This window comes from Anopheles stephensi, chromosome 3, assembly GCF_013141755.1.
Source record: "Anopheles stephensi strain Indian chromosome 3, UCI_ANSTEP_V1.0, whole genome shotgun sequence".
NCBI classification, from domain to species: Eukaryota; Metazoa; Arthropoda; class Insecta; order Diptera; family Culicidae; genus Anopheles; species Anopheles stephensi.
The window spans coordinates 7079593-7096211 of NC_050203.1; the positions used below are offsets into that span (position 1 = coordinate 7079593).

General features: G+C 46.6%; 1 protein-coding gene and 1 long non-coding RNA gene across 10 annotated transcripts in view; one reads left to right on the forward strand and one right to left on the reverse strand.

Moving 5' to 3' along the window:
* Positions 1-39: 39 nt before the first annotated feature.
* Positions 40-15702, forward strand: LOC118510447. 4 transcript variants are annotated; one of them, XR_004906014.1, is made up of 7 exons: positions 40-132; positions 208-450; positions 644-821; positions 1366-2447; positions 13763-15048; positions 15171-15280; positions 15355-15702. It is a non-coding gene; the product is annotated as an uncharacterized LOC118510447 (long non-coding RNA). The 4 variants fall into 4 exon arrangements; XR_004906013.1 differs by having other exon boundaries at positions 13763-15280; XR_004906012.1 differs by having other exon boundaries at positions 15171-15702.
* LOC118510439 (WD repeat-containing protein 47) overlaps positions 4641-16619 on the reverse strand; it is a 61248-nt gene continuing 49269 nt past the window's right edge. For 4 of the 6 annotated variants that reach the window (XM_036052229.1, XM_036052227.1, XM_036052228.1 and 1 more), the window contains 5 exons: positions 10160-10320; positions 9554-9577; positions 7398-7794; positions 7089-7312; positions 4641-6950 (listed from right to left, as the gene is read on the reverse strand). In XM_036052229.1, coding sequence (XP_035908122.1) covers positions 6725-6950; positions 7089-7312; positions 7398-7794; positions 9554-9577; positions 10160-10320 — 1032 coding nt within the window. In that variant the 3' untranslated portion in view covers positions 4641-6724. The remainder of the gene's footprint in view (positions 6951-7088; positions 7313-7397; positions 7795-9553; positions 9578-10159; positions 10321-16619) is intronic. The other 2 variants (XM_036052230.1, XM_036052232.1) reach the window with 1 other exon arrangement.

Genomic DNA, 16619 nt, shown 5'->3' on the forward strand with positions numbered 1-16619 from the left:
TTCCTCATGTCATGTTTACTTATGCTCTACTCAATCTAGTAGTCTGGCGGTTGAACGCCGGTCGGGTTGCTGTCGAAGAGAATTGGTGGCAAAAGATGCCACCGGAAACAGTGCGATAATGTCCTCCCGGTGGTAAGCTACGCAATTGCGGTCAGGTAACGAATAGTTTTGCATGATAAACCACCTTTTTCTCTCGATTCTCCCTAGCGACCAACGTCTCGCGGTTCCCATGGCAAAGGAGTGTCGGCGTCGCCAAGATCCATCCGCCGATCCCGACCCAACACGTGACGATGCAAAACCGGATTAACGAAACGAGACACCGAAGCAACGTTTCACGATTCCGGCCGAAGAAAAGAAAGAAGCAACTGGCAACGGTAGAACGCTGGCAGGCTAAAGTTTCACCGTGGTGATGATGAGCCGGCGAGTTCGGGTTACCGGGCGGCTTCCCGGGTGAGTGTCGGAAGCCGGCTGGTTAAAACGTGCCTCCGGGCGTGCCGATTTTGTTTCTTTCTATTTTGTTTTGCGTCCCACACTTACTTATCCGTTTGTTTACAATCCAACCACCAAGCACCCAGAACAGCGTGGTGCTGGAGCGTCGAACATTTTGCTAATCTTGTTTCTTGTGTTGTGTTTTCTTTTTCAGCCTGCTGCTGAGCACACAAATACACACGCACACGAGGAACGCATTATAAAGTGCAAGTGAAGGCATTCCAGGCGTGGGACCAGCAAACCAAACAGAGATGCATACGTAATTGGACTCGTAATGGAGAGGAATTTACCGAAATCACGGACCAGTGTATTCTATTACCCCTGGGAAAAAGGTGAAACGACCGAATCTTTATCAATGGTAACGCTTTGCTGTGCCGTATGCAAACGGTCGAGGTCATTTAAGAGGAGGGACCCTTTCACTTCCACCTGCTTCACCGTACCGTACCCACCTTTAACCGAAAGCACGCCAATCGCACGCCAGCCGTCCGAAAGTGCCGGGCGAAAGTTTCAAAAGCAATTTTCCCTCTCACGTGGGCTTTAAGAGCCCAAAACAACAACAACAACAAAACCCAAACGGCACCCGTAAACAATGCACTCAGCTCCGTTTAAACGTCAATCACGGGTCCGGCCCGTGTGTCCGCCCGTGTGTGTGTGGTTGTATGTAGCCCTAGCCAAACGCTCGCTCGCTCACACCGGGCCAGGGAATCCAAAATAGAAAACATGCCTATGTTGCACGATGTTTTCTCTTGCCCGATTAAGCGCCTCACCTCGACCACACAACGTTTTGTACGGCGCGGCACAAACAAATCTGCACGCAAAACTCTCCGTTCCTATCACTAAAAGTGGCCTTTTTTTGTTATGCCTTCTTTTTTGCAGCTATTTTACGCCCCTTTAAATTGCGCCCCCGGCGGACCATGGTATCTCCCAAAGGCTGGATGAATTTGCCAAAAAAAAAGCTTATCGAGAGATTTATCCCGGATAGAGAAAGGCAGAAAGGCTTCGTGAAAGTGCACGATACAAATGTCACAACCAACGGGCTGGAAATTGAGGGTGGTAAAAAGATCACCACCACCCCACTTAGATGCTCCCGCACGCCCAAATGACTCATCCTCACTCTGCAATCAAATGTTTACTGCAAATGCTACGGTTCTGATGTCACCACCGCCCCCGTTTGGTGCTAAGCGCACTCTGCGTTCACTTTCGATCGTTCACACCGCGGAATTCTTGCGTTTATTTTCGATGCACTTCCCGCATAGCGCGCGCTCCGGGTCTGACTAAATGTCTTTGCACCTTACGCACCGTATGCATTACACTTGCACGTGGTGCTCGATCAAACGGATCGGATTTCGGTGTCAAATTGCAACACACCTCGAACCGACACGATGATGCGGACCGACGACCGGTCGCACGGCACGCACACGAAAACACACCCTTTGGTGTGCACAGACAGCACACAGAGCACCCCGAAATCAATCACCTGCGGATGGGTACGGTTCTGATCCGGTTTACAATCTGTCCCCTCTGCTTCCCACCAGGACACACACGCACACACACACACACACGCTCACAACGGAACCGCGAAATCTGAAACCCGATCCGCCGACATCGGAACACACGCAACCGCGAACCAGTAAACCATTCAAACACCGATGATCGGAACACCAGCGGCAACAAATCATAGACGAACGATCTTCACACAAACGGGTTTGGATACCGACGTCAGCGCACTTGTTGGCGATTGTGGTGTGGTGTGTTGCGGCTGGAAAAAAGAGTCACGGCTCCGGACGACACAGAACGGCACACGTACGCGCGCGCGGCCAGCTAGCTTCGTACTTAGACTCACGCGACTTACACCGCGGGCTCAATGCGCTGTAGTTGGTCCGGCAGCATGGTATGCCGGAGGGTGATACGAAAAGTGACCCGCGCCTGGTGCGCCTGGCGATGAAATTTTATTCGATGTGAGTATGCTTTTCACTTTCTATGTAGTTTTTGACTTTTTTTATTAGAATATTTTATGTTAAAAAATTATTTAAAAAATATTTATATTTTCATTTTATCATTTAACCAAAACAATTATAAAACTTTCCCAGCTTATTTGTTCAGAGAAAGGTTTTAGTTGTAAAATTTTGTCCCGAATTTAACGAATTTTAATTTTTAAAAATTTACTTTTGAACCTACCCTCGCAGCATCATTCTTTGAATGCTGTTTGATGATTTACCAACACACAACCACATGCACTCCCCAACATTGACGCTGCTGATGGTGATGATGATTATGTTGCTGATGTTGGTGTTTATTCCAGAAGAAGTTCTTTGCTTTCTTTTCCTTCGCACTCGCTCTATCTCCTTCTCCCTCATCGGCACACCGTTGCCTACCCCATCTGCTTGCTGTTGTTTGCATTTTCCGTTTCAGCTTTCCTCTTCTTCGTCTTCCCCGTCGTTCGGTGTCCGGTACTTTTCCTATGCCTATGTGCCACACCATCCATCTTTCGCTGTTTTGACTTCTTTTCTTGCTTTATTACCACGCTTTTTTCTTAACTTTTTTGCAAAAATCTCTCTTCTCTCTCTTTTCTTTCTTTTTCGGGTTTTTTTTTTCTCTTTGCGCTGTGTAAATAGCATAAACGAGTGAGTAAAAGAGATGCGCTTAATCGTTTGCCTAGCGAATGATGAAGCTACCATCACCACGATTGATGATTTATGACGTTTTCCCATCTTCATTAACTCTCCCATGCAAAGTTACGACGAGTTATTGTTATTTGTTCAATTTTGTGTTATGTTTTACGAGCCACAAACCATACGCCGAAAGGCTGTTTTTTTCTGGGGTCTTTGACTAATAATCGTTATCCAGTTTTAGGTTGTTTCCGCTGCTTCCGACGTGTTCTGCGTAGACTACATTTAGGCGTAACCATGGCGCGTTGCCATGGTAACAGTTGCGTAGGAAAATAGAGCACGCGCACGCCATGCGTTTTCGCCAGTCACGTGTGCGAGTGACGAAATCCGCTCTCCGTTTGGTGCATTGAATGGTGCAAAAGCTAGCTTTCCTTATCAGCTTTACTAGTGGAATCGCTTTGTCTGATACGATAAAATACTCAAAGTAAGGAAATATCAGTATTAGGGTTTTATAAGATGCCAAAAGGTGTTTTGTAACACTAGCTTCGCCTCTAGAACAAATCTGTCGCGGAAAACGTGACACGGCAAGCATTTCGTAAATGTTTCGCCTTAAAACGCACAAGGTTGTAGCAAGCCGTGGCGAATTTTGAATTTTATTTTCTGTTGGCCCACTAGTGGAAGGTCCGGTCGCTGCATAAACAGGGTTGAGACAATGTTTGATTACTTCAAAAATAGAGAAAACGATACAAAAAAAAATGATATTTATGAGTAGGAACAGGATCGCTCCCCGAAACAAAAAATACCCAAACGCATGCTAATGAGTGACGTCGTGCGACTTAGTTCGTCTGATTAGATAAACGGTACGAAAAGCCTTTTCTTTTACATTGCACCGTCATGGCACGTTCACGAAATGCAACACCACGAAATTAGCACCAGATTTAGTGACGGAACGGGTTTCGCACGCCAAAAACTGCACCACGACGATCGCGGCCTACCTTCGTTTGATCCGATGGGTCCCGTGTGCGCTGCATCACGATTGCAGCCATTCAGGCGTAGTGGCGGAACAAACGCGTTTCCCCGTGCATTCAAAACCGATCAATGGATGGTGGGCACACGTTGTGTGCGAGTGCCGGTGAACGATTACCCATTAGCGCTTGTTTGCAAATTACCGGGGCGAGCTGGTTTTATTTTAAAACACGATAATTGTTTCGTATTTTCGGTTTAGAGCAAACGCCCCAATTAGCAAATCGTTCAACCCGTTTACACCGGTTCGGGGGAGATTGTACAGGAAAGCAGGGGGACAAATTTAACACCAATCAGGAATGGTGCCGCGTGGCAAAACTGTCTCAATGTCGATCGGAAAACCGTGTGGCCAACTTAAACCGCGAGCAACGGAGACTAATCTGGCGGCTGACGGCAGATTTGCAACAGTTCGCTAATTCTGGTGACGAAATCATTAGCATATGCGAGGAGGGATCATCATCAGCATCAGATGTCCTTCACTATTTCTGTTTCTTTCGGTCAATCGACTGGTACAGCTCATTTATAGATGAAATTTTAGTTTATTTATTCCATGTTCCGCGTTTGTTTGTTTGTTGTTTTTCCTGTCAGAATACATTCCTTTCCATTCGAGTTGGGGGATCACGTGTTCGTTCAATACTCACTACTCTCGTCGCTTTTTGCCAGGGACCAGTTAGCACAGGATCCCTTTTTTTGCTGCTAAACGTGTGAGTATTTACTTGGGGCGGTTGATTTCGCTTCTAAACTAACTTTCTCATATTGCCCATCTCCATGCGCTCGTCCTCGCGACGGGTGTTATTTATGGTTAGTGGTGGTTATTACGTTCAGCGTTTTGAAACGCGCTACAATTTTGCCTCAATTTCATCTTACCGAATGCTTAGCCAAATTTTGATTTCACTTCAACCCTAACACAGTAATCATCTTTACAGCCACATCCTTCACTGGTGCTTCACTGGCTTCAAAGGTGTTAGCTCCTTCCTTCTCCAAGGAGACTTTCAATTTCACCATTCGATTCGTGTCCACGCCGTCTGCTACCGCTAATGATTAGTACAAGTTTCTCACGTTGTTTAGCAAACGAACGCTAACTGCTTCCACGCTTTACAAGTGGGTGGTCTTATCCGGCAAGGGGAAGGCCCACGAGCCACGTAAGCCACACGTGTGTGTGTGTGTTGTCCGTGGCCAAACAAAAGGGGAGGGGGGGGGGGCGTTATGTGATTTGGTTAATGTACTACCGTGCATGAATGACTTGTGTGTATGAAACGCGCCTATCGATCATGCGTTACGAGAGCGTTACACGGGGCCCGTTACAGGCCCCGTTCCGAGCGATGGATGGATGAAGTAGTTGTAATAGTAGTTATAATATCCTAAAAAAACAAAACAAAAAACATTACAATTGGAATATCATTCGTGTTTCAGCCTTTGAGAATATGTTCACATGGTTTTGCTTTTTCCTTATGCGATCTTTTTTTTTTCCTGTTTGCTTTGCATACTTTGGGTAAGCCGGGGGGGGGGGGGGGGGGGGGAAGAAACAAAGGAAAGCATGAGAAAGGCTTTAAGTAACTAAATTTTGATGAACGATTGCTAATACTCGTCACGAATACTTAATTGATGCCATCACACTGGTGCAATATCGAGAGGAAAACATATAAAGAGCAGCATTAAAAGTAGTAAATGAATATAAATATTGTGAAAAATGAAGTAAAGTAAGGGAAAAGAACCCAAAGTAGCCCAAATCAGCTAATAATAGCGCGCCTGCCGCATTGTGATGCTACTGTTGATGGTAAGGGAAGCAACACTATTCACATTGAAATTATGATCCGGTTATGTGTGTGTGTGTGTGTGTGTGTGTGTGTGGGTATTTTTTGTCACTCTTTTTCTCTTCCTGCTCCTTCCAATTAAACCCCCATTAATAATGATTTGCCCCGTATCGTAACAGCTAGCCAATATCGTTTAGAGTCCGATATTTGTTCATTACATTACATAAATACATTAGCTTTTATGTTTTCTGAGACACAAAAGCAATTGGTGGTAGCACACACACACGCACACACACTGGTGACATGGGACTGGGACATGAAGCGCACGGGGACAGGTGTGCTGGGCATGCATACTTCCGTTTCCGTTAGTCTTGGTTGACTTGTCTTTTTTTTTCTTGCCTGCCCGCGTTATTAACAGGCGTTACTGATACTGCAGCCCCGTTATTAATGTTATTAGATACACTATATAATACACAAACATAAACGTACTACTGACGATGACTTGTTGCTGGTGGTGCTGTTGACGTATTGGGGATGCGTTCACATACACGAACGAATAACGATTCAAATGAAAAACAACAACAAAAAAAGAAAGGGAAACAGATATGCCAATCGTGCAGCATATGAGCAAACGAAAAAGAGAAATAGAGAGAAAAAATAAACGAAGCTACTAAAACAAAACAAATCCTCCAACAAAAGTAACATCATAACAATGGGTGTGTATGTGTGCGTGCGCTTTCGATGGCGCACGGGGGTTGATTGGTTGGTGGTGGTTGGTTGGTGGTGGTTTGCCATCCCATTTTCAACAACTTGCTTCTGCCTCATCGCGCGTCACGGTTCATTGGCGATCTAGATCGGTGGCAGCGCCCACAGGGTGGCCGTCTTGTCCGCCGAGGTGGAGAGAAACGAGAAATCGACCGGATGCCAGCGGCCCGATATCACCTTGTCCGTGTGCTGGGCGACGACCACCGACGGTAGCGGCATCGTCAGATCACCTTGCAGGTCGGTCAGCACGAGCTTGTTGTCGTACCCGGCGGTCAGCAGATAGTACGCGGAGGGTGAAAATCGAATTGATCTAAAAAAGGGGAAATAAACATTTTAGTTTAACCGTGCGAGAAGGTCGAGAAGGTATAGGTAGTAACGCTTTCGTAACGCTTTCGTAACGCTTTTCGGAGGTAAACCTTGGCATTCTCTTCTTCGATTGCCAACCTACCTAACGTCAGCGGAATGAGGTTTAAAGCATTGAATTGGTCGATTGCCTCGGATGTCGTACAGTACGCAGGAGCTGTCCTCGTGCCCGGACACGAGCAACCGGCCGGATGGGTCGACACAAACCGCCGCCACCGGCGAACCTTGCCGCGAGCCCGGTGACGTGGCGGGGGTAACCATGTTGACGCATCCGCGCGTACGCAGATCCCAGAAGCGTACGGTTTTATCCTACAAACAGACAGAGCAGAACAGAAATCCCACATCATTAGAAATCTTTCTAACCTTCCGTTCAAACGCACGCCGTTGAACTCACCTGCGAACCGGAAACAAACATAACGCCGCCCCAGTTGTACAGCGACAGCACATGTCCACCGTGCCCGCTCAGCGCCTGGAACGGGGTGGACGTTTCGCAGTCCGTGACGTAGATCTTGCAGTCGCCTGCACCGCCACTAATCAGCAGGCTCGATTTGTTGGAGCTGTCCTCGAGGAAGCATAGGTCGCGCACCGTGCCGTCGTGCATGGTCAGCTCCATCTCCTGGCCCTCGAGCTGCTTCTGCGTCTCGTTGAACCGCATCAGCTTGACGGTTTTGTCGTTCGAGCCGGTCGCTATGAGATCACCGGCCGGTGACCACGCCATACAGTAGATCGAACCCTTGTGGTGCTTCGTTCGCTTGAACAGTACGGTCGGCTGGTACGTGCTGTGGTCTTCCCTGTGGATTGGGGGAGGACAGACAAAATGGATGGATGGGTGAGTGTTTGGCAGTACAGGACGCAAGGATGAGCATCGGAAAGGCAGGCTCAACTAGGAGTAACTTGCTTCACTTTAAAGTAGATACACTGGTGGAAATAATTATAGAGGCAACAGTTCATGGACCGCAACTTTTCTACAGTAATGCCATGTTGTTTAGGACATTTTTAACTTGAGTAGGCATTTGTTGTGACTCCTGGATCACAATGCTACTAGACGAAAAAGGCTTGAGTTTTCTCATCGTTTTAGCTGCATTTAGCTGCATATCTCCCATTCGACTATTTTATAATTCTACAAAATTAGATCAACTATTTGTAGATCTTATTTTATTTTTTTTGTAGATCTTTTATTATTTTTTTAATAAGATAAGAAGATCAACTTATAATTGCGATGATGATTATATTAATAAGGATAACTATGGGGCTGTTCGGTAGCCGAGGCGTTAGCGGCGCCGATCTTCATACGACAGGACCGGGGTTCAAATCTCACCCAGACCGCCTCCCCGTACGCAAGGGCTGTGACTATCCAGCTACGGGTAATATTAAGTCATAGAATGCCAGAAATGGCAGGCTGAGACCTCTCGAGGTTGTAGTGTAGTGCCAAGGAAGAGAATAGAGAAGGATAACTATTTTTCATAGTTACACAGTAGCATACATAGATAGAATATTCATTCATAAAAAGAGACAGGACCAAATCCCATGCGGACTGTTCCTCCGTAGTGAGGACTGACTATCCAACAACGAGGCGTCATTATGTCTAGTAAGCCAGAAATAGCAGGCATGACCTAAGGGGTCGTAAGGCTAGGAAGTGAGAGATATATAAAAGTTTGTTACCATATAAAAAATTAAATTTTAATAAAAACTGTAATAAAAAATCTTCAATAAATTGTAGTTTTAATGTGGATATTGCTCCCACCAGATCTAAACGCGATCAAAAATTAATACTACAAATAATTTCCAATCTTTCTGTGCGATTTTATATCTAGACGAAAATAGCTGCAAGTCTAAGTAGATAGCCTTGCCTTTATAATTATTTCCACCAGTGTAGTGTAGTCTCTAGAGCAGCTGTCTTATTACTGCAAAAGCGCCCAATTTCGTTAAACGATTTAAATTGTTGCTCCTTATAATTAAACCCTTAATCTAACACATGTTCAATCTACACAATCTCTCAAAACATTAAACATTTATCATCCGCATGCATTCGAATCGATCCAATCATAATAGGTTCAGCCAACGGTCGAGTGGGGAGCGGCCGAGAGCAAAATTAATCACTAATCATTAACAAAACCTTTTTCTTCAAATAGAAACACAATCTCGGCTTTTTATCACTCCGATCAGCAGACTGCGATTCAATTCGATAAAGTGTTGCCCCTTTTTTAATCGGGTCTTAAGACTGTTGCTACCACGGCTTAATGATGTCTAAATATGAACCCATCACCAGCCGGATTGAAATCGTCCGCAGAACTGGATTTGCACCAGGCCACGCCACGCCAGACCAGACTAGCGACGGCGGCAGCAACATTGTTTAAACAGGCTTTTACTATTATTATTGCTACAGCTTCTTCTTGTCTAGTTGGGACAAGAGTGAGCGAGAGAGAGAGAGAGACTCCATTGGAAATCCACCGCCGTTTGCAAAGATTAAGCAAAAGCAAAGTGTAGCAACAGAAGGGAAAAGAAAAGACTAACAAAAAAAAAATGGAAAACTCATCCATTTCCGCTCACCAGCTTACAGTTTCACATCTTTTGCTGCGTGCACACACGAAAAACACGAAAACACGTTGATTATTGCTGTGGACTTTGTGTGGTACGGATGAAGGAAAGTCGTAGACGAAATGGGGAGAGATGGTGGTGGTGAAACTGGTGCAGCAGCAGAGAGGGGAAGGGGGGGATATGTTGGCAAGATGCATCCAGAATGTGTGATGACGCTGTTCCATCTCCACATGCAGGTTCGTGCACACGATAAAGAGCATGCAACGATGAATGTGCGGCCAAAAATGGATCGTGATCGTGCTTGGTGAGATCATCAGCCTCACAACAGCAATTAGCATTGGGTGTCTCATGTGCTGTGAAGAATTTGATAACGCCCTCTCATCACCAACAATCCCCAGCCCAAGCGCTCGTTTGGTGGATGATGCAATGGCGTGCAAATGGTGGTGCCGGTGCATTGTAGACACATGCATTGTCGAAATGGCGGACAGCCGATAGCGAAACAACCAAGTCTCTGAAGAGCTCTCTCCATGCGGTGAAGTAATGATCGTGGCGAGTTCTACAAATCTACAAGACCAAGACACTAGGATGGGATGAGATACGCTCGACCACAATGCTTACCTTATCTCCGATAGTGACGGATATTCGCAGATACGGAACGTCTTCGAGTTGGAGCCGACCGCGTAAATGCGCCCGTTCGGATGGAACTCCGCACACCGTACCGCCTGTACATCTTCCAGCGTCGTCACCGCCACAAACCGGGGTCGATTTTGGTCCGATTGCTACAATGAAACAGAGAGAAACGGTGAAGTGAGCTATATGCAAAACAGAGATCCGGCTGACGATGATTGAAGTCATGATCGATAAGTGATCTATTACGATCGCTCCCTTCCCCCGCGGCAAAAGGATACTCTTTTCTCTCCCGGGAGAGTCTGGGAAAAGTTTAATATTTAAGCTGACCCGTCATAGCGTCATGCTGGTGAAAACACGACCATTTAACTTGCCCGGCTGGCTGTGTTTCTCCCGCACTTGGCGCAGTTAACGATCGTGCAATTTACCCGCCGTAAACAACCCTTACTGCAGAGGCCTCGGTGCGGTGTCTTACGTCCGTTTTCTGGAGCTTGGACTTTCCTTTCATGACGACGACGACGACGACGACTCCGAGGACGTAAACTCGAAAAGGTGAACAAAGTTGTCAATAATTGCTGGTTTTGTGTCGTGTTTTGCATCCGTGAGAAGGTCAGTCCGCCCAGGATCGTACGATGCAACAAACGCTGCTGGTACAGAGGCTCCTCCTCTTCGGAGATCTTGCATCTAAGTACTACACTTACTTTCAGCCGTAAAGATTAGGGGAAGCGCACTTTCTTCCCAACACCAAACAATCGGACGATGTTGTCTTAATCCCGGGTAATCCCAACCCGAGCAGAAACACTTGCCGCTGCTGTTGACATTACCTCCGGTATTGTGACAAGTGAAAGTGTCATCGTTCGACAGGTTCAACATCATCATATGGATCCACCCTATCCCTCTCTCTCTCTCTCTAGTGCGCTCGCTCAGTGGGGATTCTGAGAGGAGATCCGGCTTGGGTGCGAGTAAAAAGTTTCACTTTAAATCGATTATTATTTAACGATTGCACCGGTCGTAAAGTTCCATAACATGGGCACTGGGAGTCGCCTGGAGGAACATTCTCCAATACTGGCCGGCGGCCACCGATTGCTGGACCGATCCGTGGAAGGAAAATCCACTTTCCCTTTGAAGCATCATTCCAAAAGCGTCCACCACTACTACCTGTCTTAAAGCGCAAACGTGAGGGATCTTCGGTGGCTCATTAGTTCGCCAGTATTGTTAATTGGCATTTTATCCGTTGTCAGTAAGAATTGAAGAAGAACAGATTCAAGTTTTCTCTACAATCTCTCAAAAAGAAGACCCAAATGTTAACAGTTGTATCTCAATCATTATATCTTGTGCTAAGTATCTCAAAGCATTATATTGTCATGTTGTATATCACAACTCTGAGCTATGTGGATAGCTCTTCTTCTTGGCCTAGCAACCTGGCAGGTCTTGCCGACCATCTGATAGCTTGCTAGTCTTATTGATATCTCGTGGATGTTGGCTAGTCGAGTCCTCACTACGGGGGAACGGTCCGGATGGGATTCGATGATCACCGGGCCTGCTGGGTGAATCGGTGCATCTATTCGCTAGACCTCCGGCACTCCGGCACATACATGCATAAAAAAGGCCAACTTCTAAGGATAACATATTGCCTCCAGACTTCTCGAGCAGACTTTCGGAAGTAATCTACGACTTCAGCAATAACTGTCGTAAACATAAATGCTCGGATAGGTCTGCGTGATTACTCATTATTTCGTCTGGGCTACAGGAGCCCTTGGATAAGGTCTTCCGATAGAGGTTTGCCCAAAAAATGCTAAGTGCACTGTGAAAGCCAGCTGGGAGACTCGGAAATGCCTCATTTCAGCTACTCGTATGAGTGATTCGCACATGGCAAACTTCGTCTACAATGGGTTTAGAGCTTCAAAGTCCAGCTTGTCCAGGGAATTTATCACCATTTAGACGAATTCTTTTATAACAAGATCTAAATTTCACAACGACAAAGTCTTGAGTTTCAAGCCCTCCAACAAATCAGATCTATAGCACTAAAGATTCAACGATTCAATTAATTCACAGCATCAGTCGATATGCAAGCTCAACAAAACAATTGCTCTCTGCTACTATTCTGAACTCAACTGTAACTGTTTCTCCCCCTCTCCATCAGCAATCGATAAGCACCCCCCGTATCAGCATTATGTAGCAGCTAAAGCCCGAAATTGAGCGATCAGAAAGCGACCACAGCATCATTCATAATGGCCACTATGGCGCGTGAGGTCATTGCGTTTTTCTTTCTCCATTCTCCAACTGACCACCCTGAGCGAGTGGTCATCGGCATCGTTTTTCACCGGTGAAAACACCCAAAACTGGACACTGATAATGATAGCAAGAAAACCAATGTTTTTCCGCACCCAGTTTTCATTGCCAAAAGAGTGTTACCACCTCACACACACACACACGCGGTCATCATCGCGCAATTCGCGCAAAATACGACGGGGAGAAAGTTCGCCCCGCCGATTTGAACTTTTCTTCTTCCGCGTTTGAGTGCTTTCTTCGGCGAGGTGAGCGCGGAAACTGGCCAATAAAACCGAGAAAACGAGGCGAGCAAAAATGAAGCAGCGCACAGGTTTTAATGATGCACATTGCCACTGTCAAACGGGTGACGCCGCATCGGGATGGATGGCGACTGTTTGCAATTAAAACAGAGGCGGCTCCTAAGGGCAGGTGAGCAATTTCGCATAGAAAGTGAAGTGATGCAGAGAAAAGCCCAAAGCCCTCTTGTTCACGCCCAACCCGCCAGAGCCCGTTTCGTCACTGCGAGTGGGGTCGTATTGAGTAATAAAAGTGCATTCGCGTCGGATGCACTTTTCCGTGGTGGTCAACCAATTGCTCGGGTTGTGTGTGTATTATTTGTGCAATGTTTCTCTCGTTGCTCACACTGCTGGAAAGTGTGATCCGGATTTCGGCCCAACTTTCCACCTGATTGCCGCCGTGAGTTTGTCAGCCAGTTGCGAATCGGTGATCGGTGCTTGGTCATTTACGTTTTCAACACGTCCAATTATCGCGTGCGCTCTGCTCGGCAGCTTTAAATCGAGCGTACCGAATGCTGTACACGATTAGCCACACCGAACTCCCTTCCACCTAGCCGATCATGGCTGCCGATTATTCCCATTATTGCAAATTTTGAGGTTTTTACCAACCTGGCTGCCAAAGGGATCGTTGTCTTAATAATCACGATACTAGAGAGATCAGGCGGCACCAGGCAGCTCTTTCTTTCGCGCGCGCGTTACATGACGACGACCAAGTACAATTCAATTGTTCCGGCGACTTGTGCAATCGGTGAGCGTAAGGGAAGAAAATTGCCAAATTGGACAACCACAGGTAGCTTTAAATTTAGTTTCACATTCGATTAGGGGAGCTAGCGAGCGAGAAGATTTTTCAAGATTTCGCTGGCTCCAATTCTGAGTCCGATTCTTAACAAGCGCAACTGTTAATCGAATGTTGTTCCCCATCGAATTTTCCAAAGCCAATTCTTTCCTTCGGCGATCATTTCGGTTTCTAATGTTCCTTTAACCTTTCGCACCTAATCACCTCTCTCTCTCTCTTATTACCTTCCAGATTAGCACCTGGCGTATACTCGACGCGATTCGGCTAATTTTCGACACCTTCTTCCAACCGGAATCGGCGCGCAAAGTTAACCATTTAATTTCGTTCCGGTTTCCGGACTTGAGCATCTTGTTTTTTGCAGACAATGATAAGCTGAAACCCTCCACCAGGCTCAAGTTGTTGCATAATTTATCATGTCGAAAAACCCGAAACGGACAGAGAGAGAGAGAGAGAGCGAGAGAGATGTTCAGAGCTGGTTCGGTTAAAGACTTTAGTCTGTTGCTGATAAGACGCGCTGTTGTGTGAATGTTTCATATCTGTAACATTTCTTTTTGTTGTTTCTTTTATGTTCCATGTGAGGGGAAGCCTAGGGGGGAACGATAATTGCGCCAAATCGTCTACAAGTGTTTTTGAACCTCCCCGTAGCCCCCACACACACACACACACACCGAAAAACTCCGTGGCAATTGGAAATTTCGTAACCGCATTTCACAACCGCGATTCGGTCTTGTTTATCGGGTCCGATCCGGTTGTGTGTGTGTGTATTTTCGAGTCCGGAAGTCTGGTTCGGTGAAGGAGCATTATCTTCCAGTGCACACAAATTAAAAGTGAGCAAATTTTTGGCGATCGTTGTAATTGCGATCTGTGCTCGATAGCTTCTCTTTAGGAGAGCGATCAATTACCGTCTGGCACACTCAGCGATCTCTTCAAACATAACGAGCTCAATAAGCTGATCGCGAGTGAGTGAAGTCAACACGCCCAACCTTCAATCAACCGGACATTTACACACGACCGGCGACACAATGATGTGACTTCATCAAGAGCCGTGAGCATGTGATATCATCCGCCATTGCATAATAAACTGCAACTCTCAATACATTTCCATCTCATTGACTGCATAGTACGGAACTAATGCGAGCGAGAGAGAGAGAACAGCCAAAAAAAGGTGTGAAATGGACGCATTTTTCCAGCCCATTTCCACCTGCGGATCGGTGGTGGTAAATCAAATTGTGCCACCACCGGTTTGAGGGGAGCGAACGCCGGTAGGTACAATGAATCGAAATTGAATACCATTAAGCAGCACAAACCCTAAATGGCCCAAAGAGAAGTGGGTCACCGACCAACCGGGTCATGCACACCCGGTGGAGAGCAGCCGATCTTGCGGGACGACCTAAACACCGCACAGGGAGAGGGGTGAGCATTTTCCTTTGGGCATGGGCCATTACGATTCTGATGCCCCGTTGCACCTCAGATGGGGTTCTCCGTGATGGTCCGGGAACAAAAAAGAGGAACAGAAGGTGTGTATGAAGTTGTTATTAGTTGCTCCACAACATTACTTCGATCTGCCCGTGGTGGTCTCTCTCTCTCTCTCTCTCTCTCTCCCGTTTTCTTCACGTCCACCTGTGTGCTGCTGGCCCAGTCTTCGAGGGTGCGAGGTGAATACACCGCTGCCGGTCATGCGCCCAGACAAGGTACAGTTAAATTGCACCCGACACCCGGGCTATGGGTGCCAGCGGATAGAGTGCAAGGGTTAGTAGATCGTGAAAGAGAGCTGAACATGATGGTTTAGATCAATATTTAGTCCTTTCAATTCCGGCCGACAGCCGACCGAGGAACCTGATGGCCGATGAGGAAACCAAGTTCGACGATTCTCATCTACCTCCTCCAGCCATCTGGTGTGAAGCCGAACCTGAAGATGGGAGAATTTCTGACCTTTAACTAGTACGCACACCAGACACCATCCACATCATTACACCGGTTCGAACAAGCAAACGATAAAAGTGCAATTAAAAAGAGTGGAGAAACATCATTAACAAGGAAGATGTAACAAAGCGAAAGATAGGTAAAGATAGCAGCAAGCTAACACTAACCCTATCGAAAATAAAGGCCCTATTGCCAGCCAAACGAGATGAGCCAATCCGTCGCGCACGGCTTAAACTACCAGCCAGCCAGCGAGTGGTTTATAAAGTGGTAAAGTAGCCATCCATTCCAGCAGGGCCCGGAAAACTAAAAACCGGGTCACCTCTGCCGTACAATCGCATCCTCATCAACCAGTCCACCCAGGGCAGGGTGAAAAGTTGGTCATACACTGGACTGGATTAAGTTAAGTTTATTGTTGATAAAAACTTAGGAGGGGCTTAACAGGTTTGAAACCTTTAAGAGGGAGAGGAAAGCTAGCCCATCTAGCTAGTCGATCATGACCGAAAACAATTTGGAGTTGCTGTCGATGTCGGGAAAATTCGATGTCCAGTGACCATCCTTGACGTTACGGCGTGGTACCGGTAAAATAATTCAATTTCGAGGCCGAAAAGATGGAAATTGAATATTTAACGACCCTCTCACTCTCTCACTGACTTCATTAAAGCTCGATGGGTGGTCTGCTCCGCATAACTTCATTAGCGAGTGGTACGATCGATGGACACTCGTTTAATGGTTGATCGCTTACTGTAAGGGCCTCCGGGCCGGGCCCTTGAACCAACCACCAAGAGACATTACTTTTGATGCAGAAAAAGTGAAACTTGCTGACCGGAGGAGAAGGCTCACTGCCCGCCATGCTCTAATACACCTCACCAAAAGGGTGACCAACAAGTGACCAAATTACCATACACTGATCGTATCCCGATGACAATGCCCATCACAAGTGCTGCTGCTGCTACTGCTCAAGATGGAACGGTACATTAAATTGCAAACCGATGTAAACCGGCCGATAACGACGCCGAATCGGTTAGGCGCCATCATAAAGACATTACCATAATTCTAATGGCACCAAGAGACGGTGAGTTTGGCATGGCGTGATGGATGGTTAATTTAACTGACCGGATGTTTGGGGTTTGTTTTGGGGGGGGGGGGGGGGAGGGGGGAGAGCGAT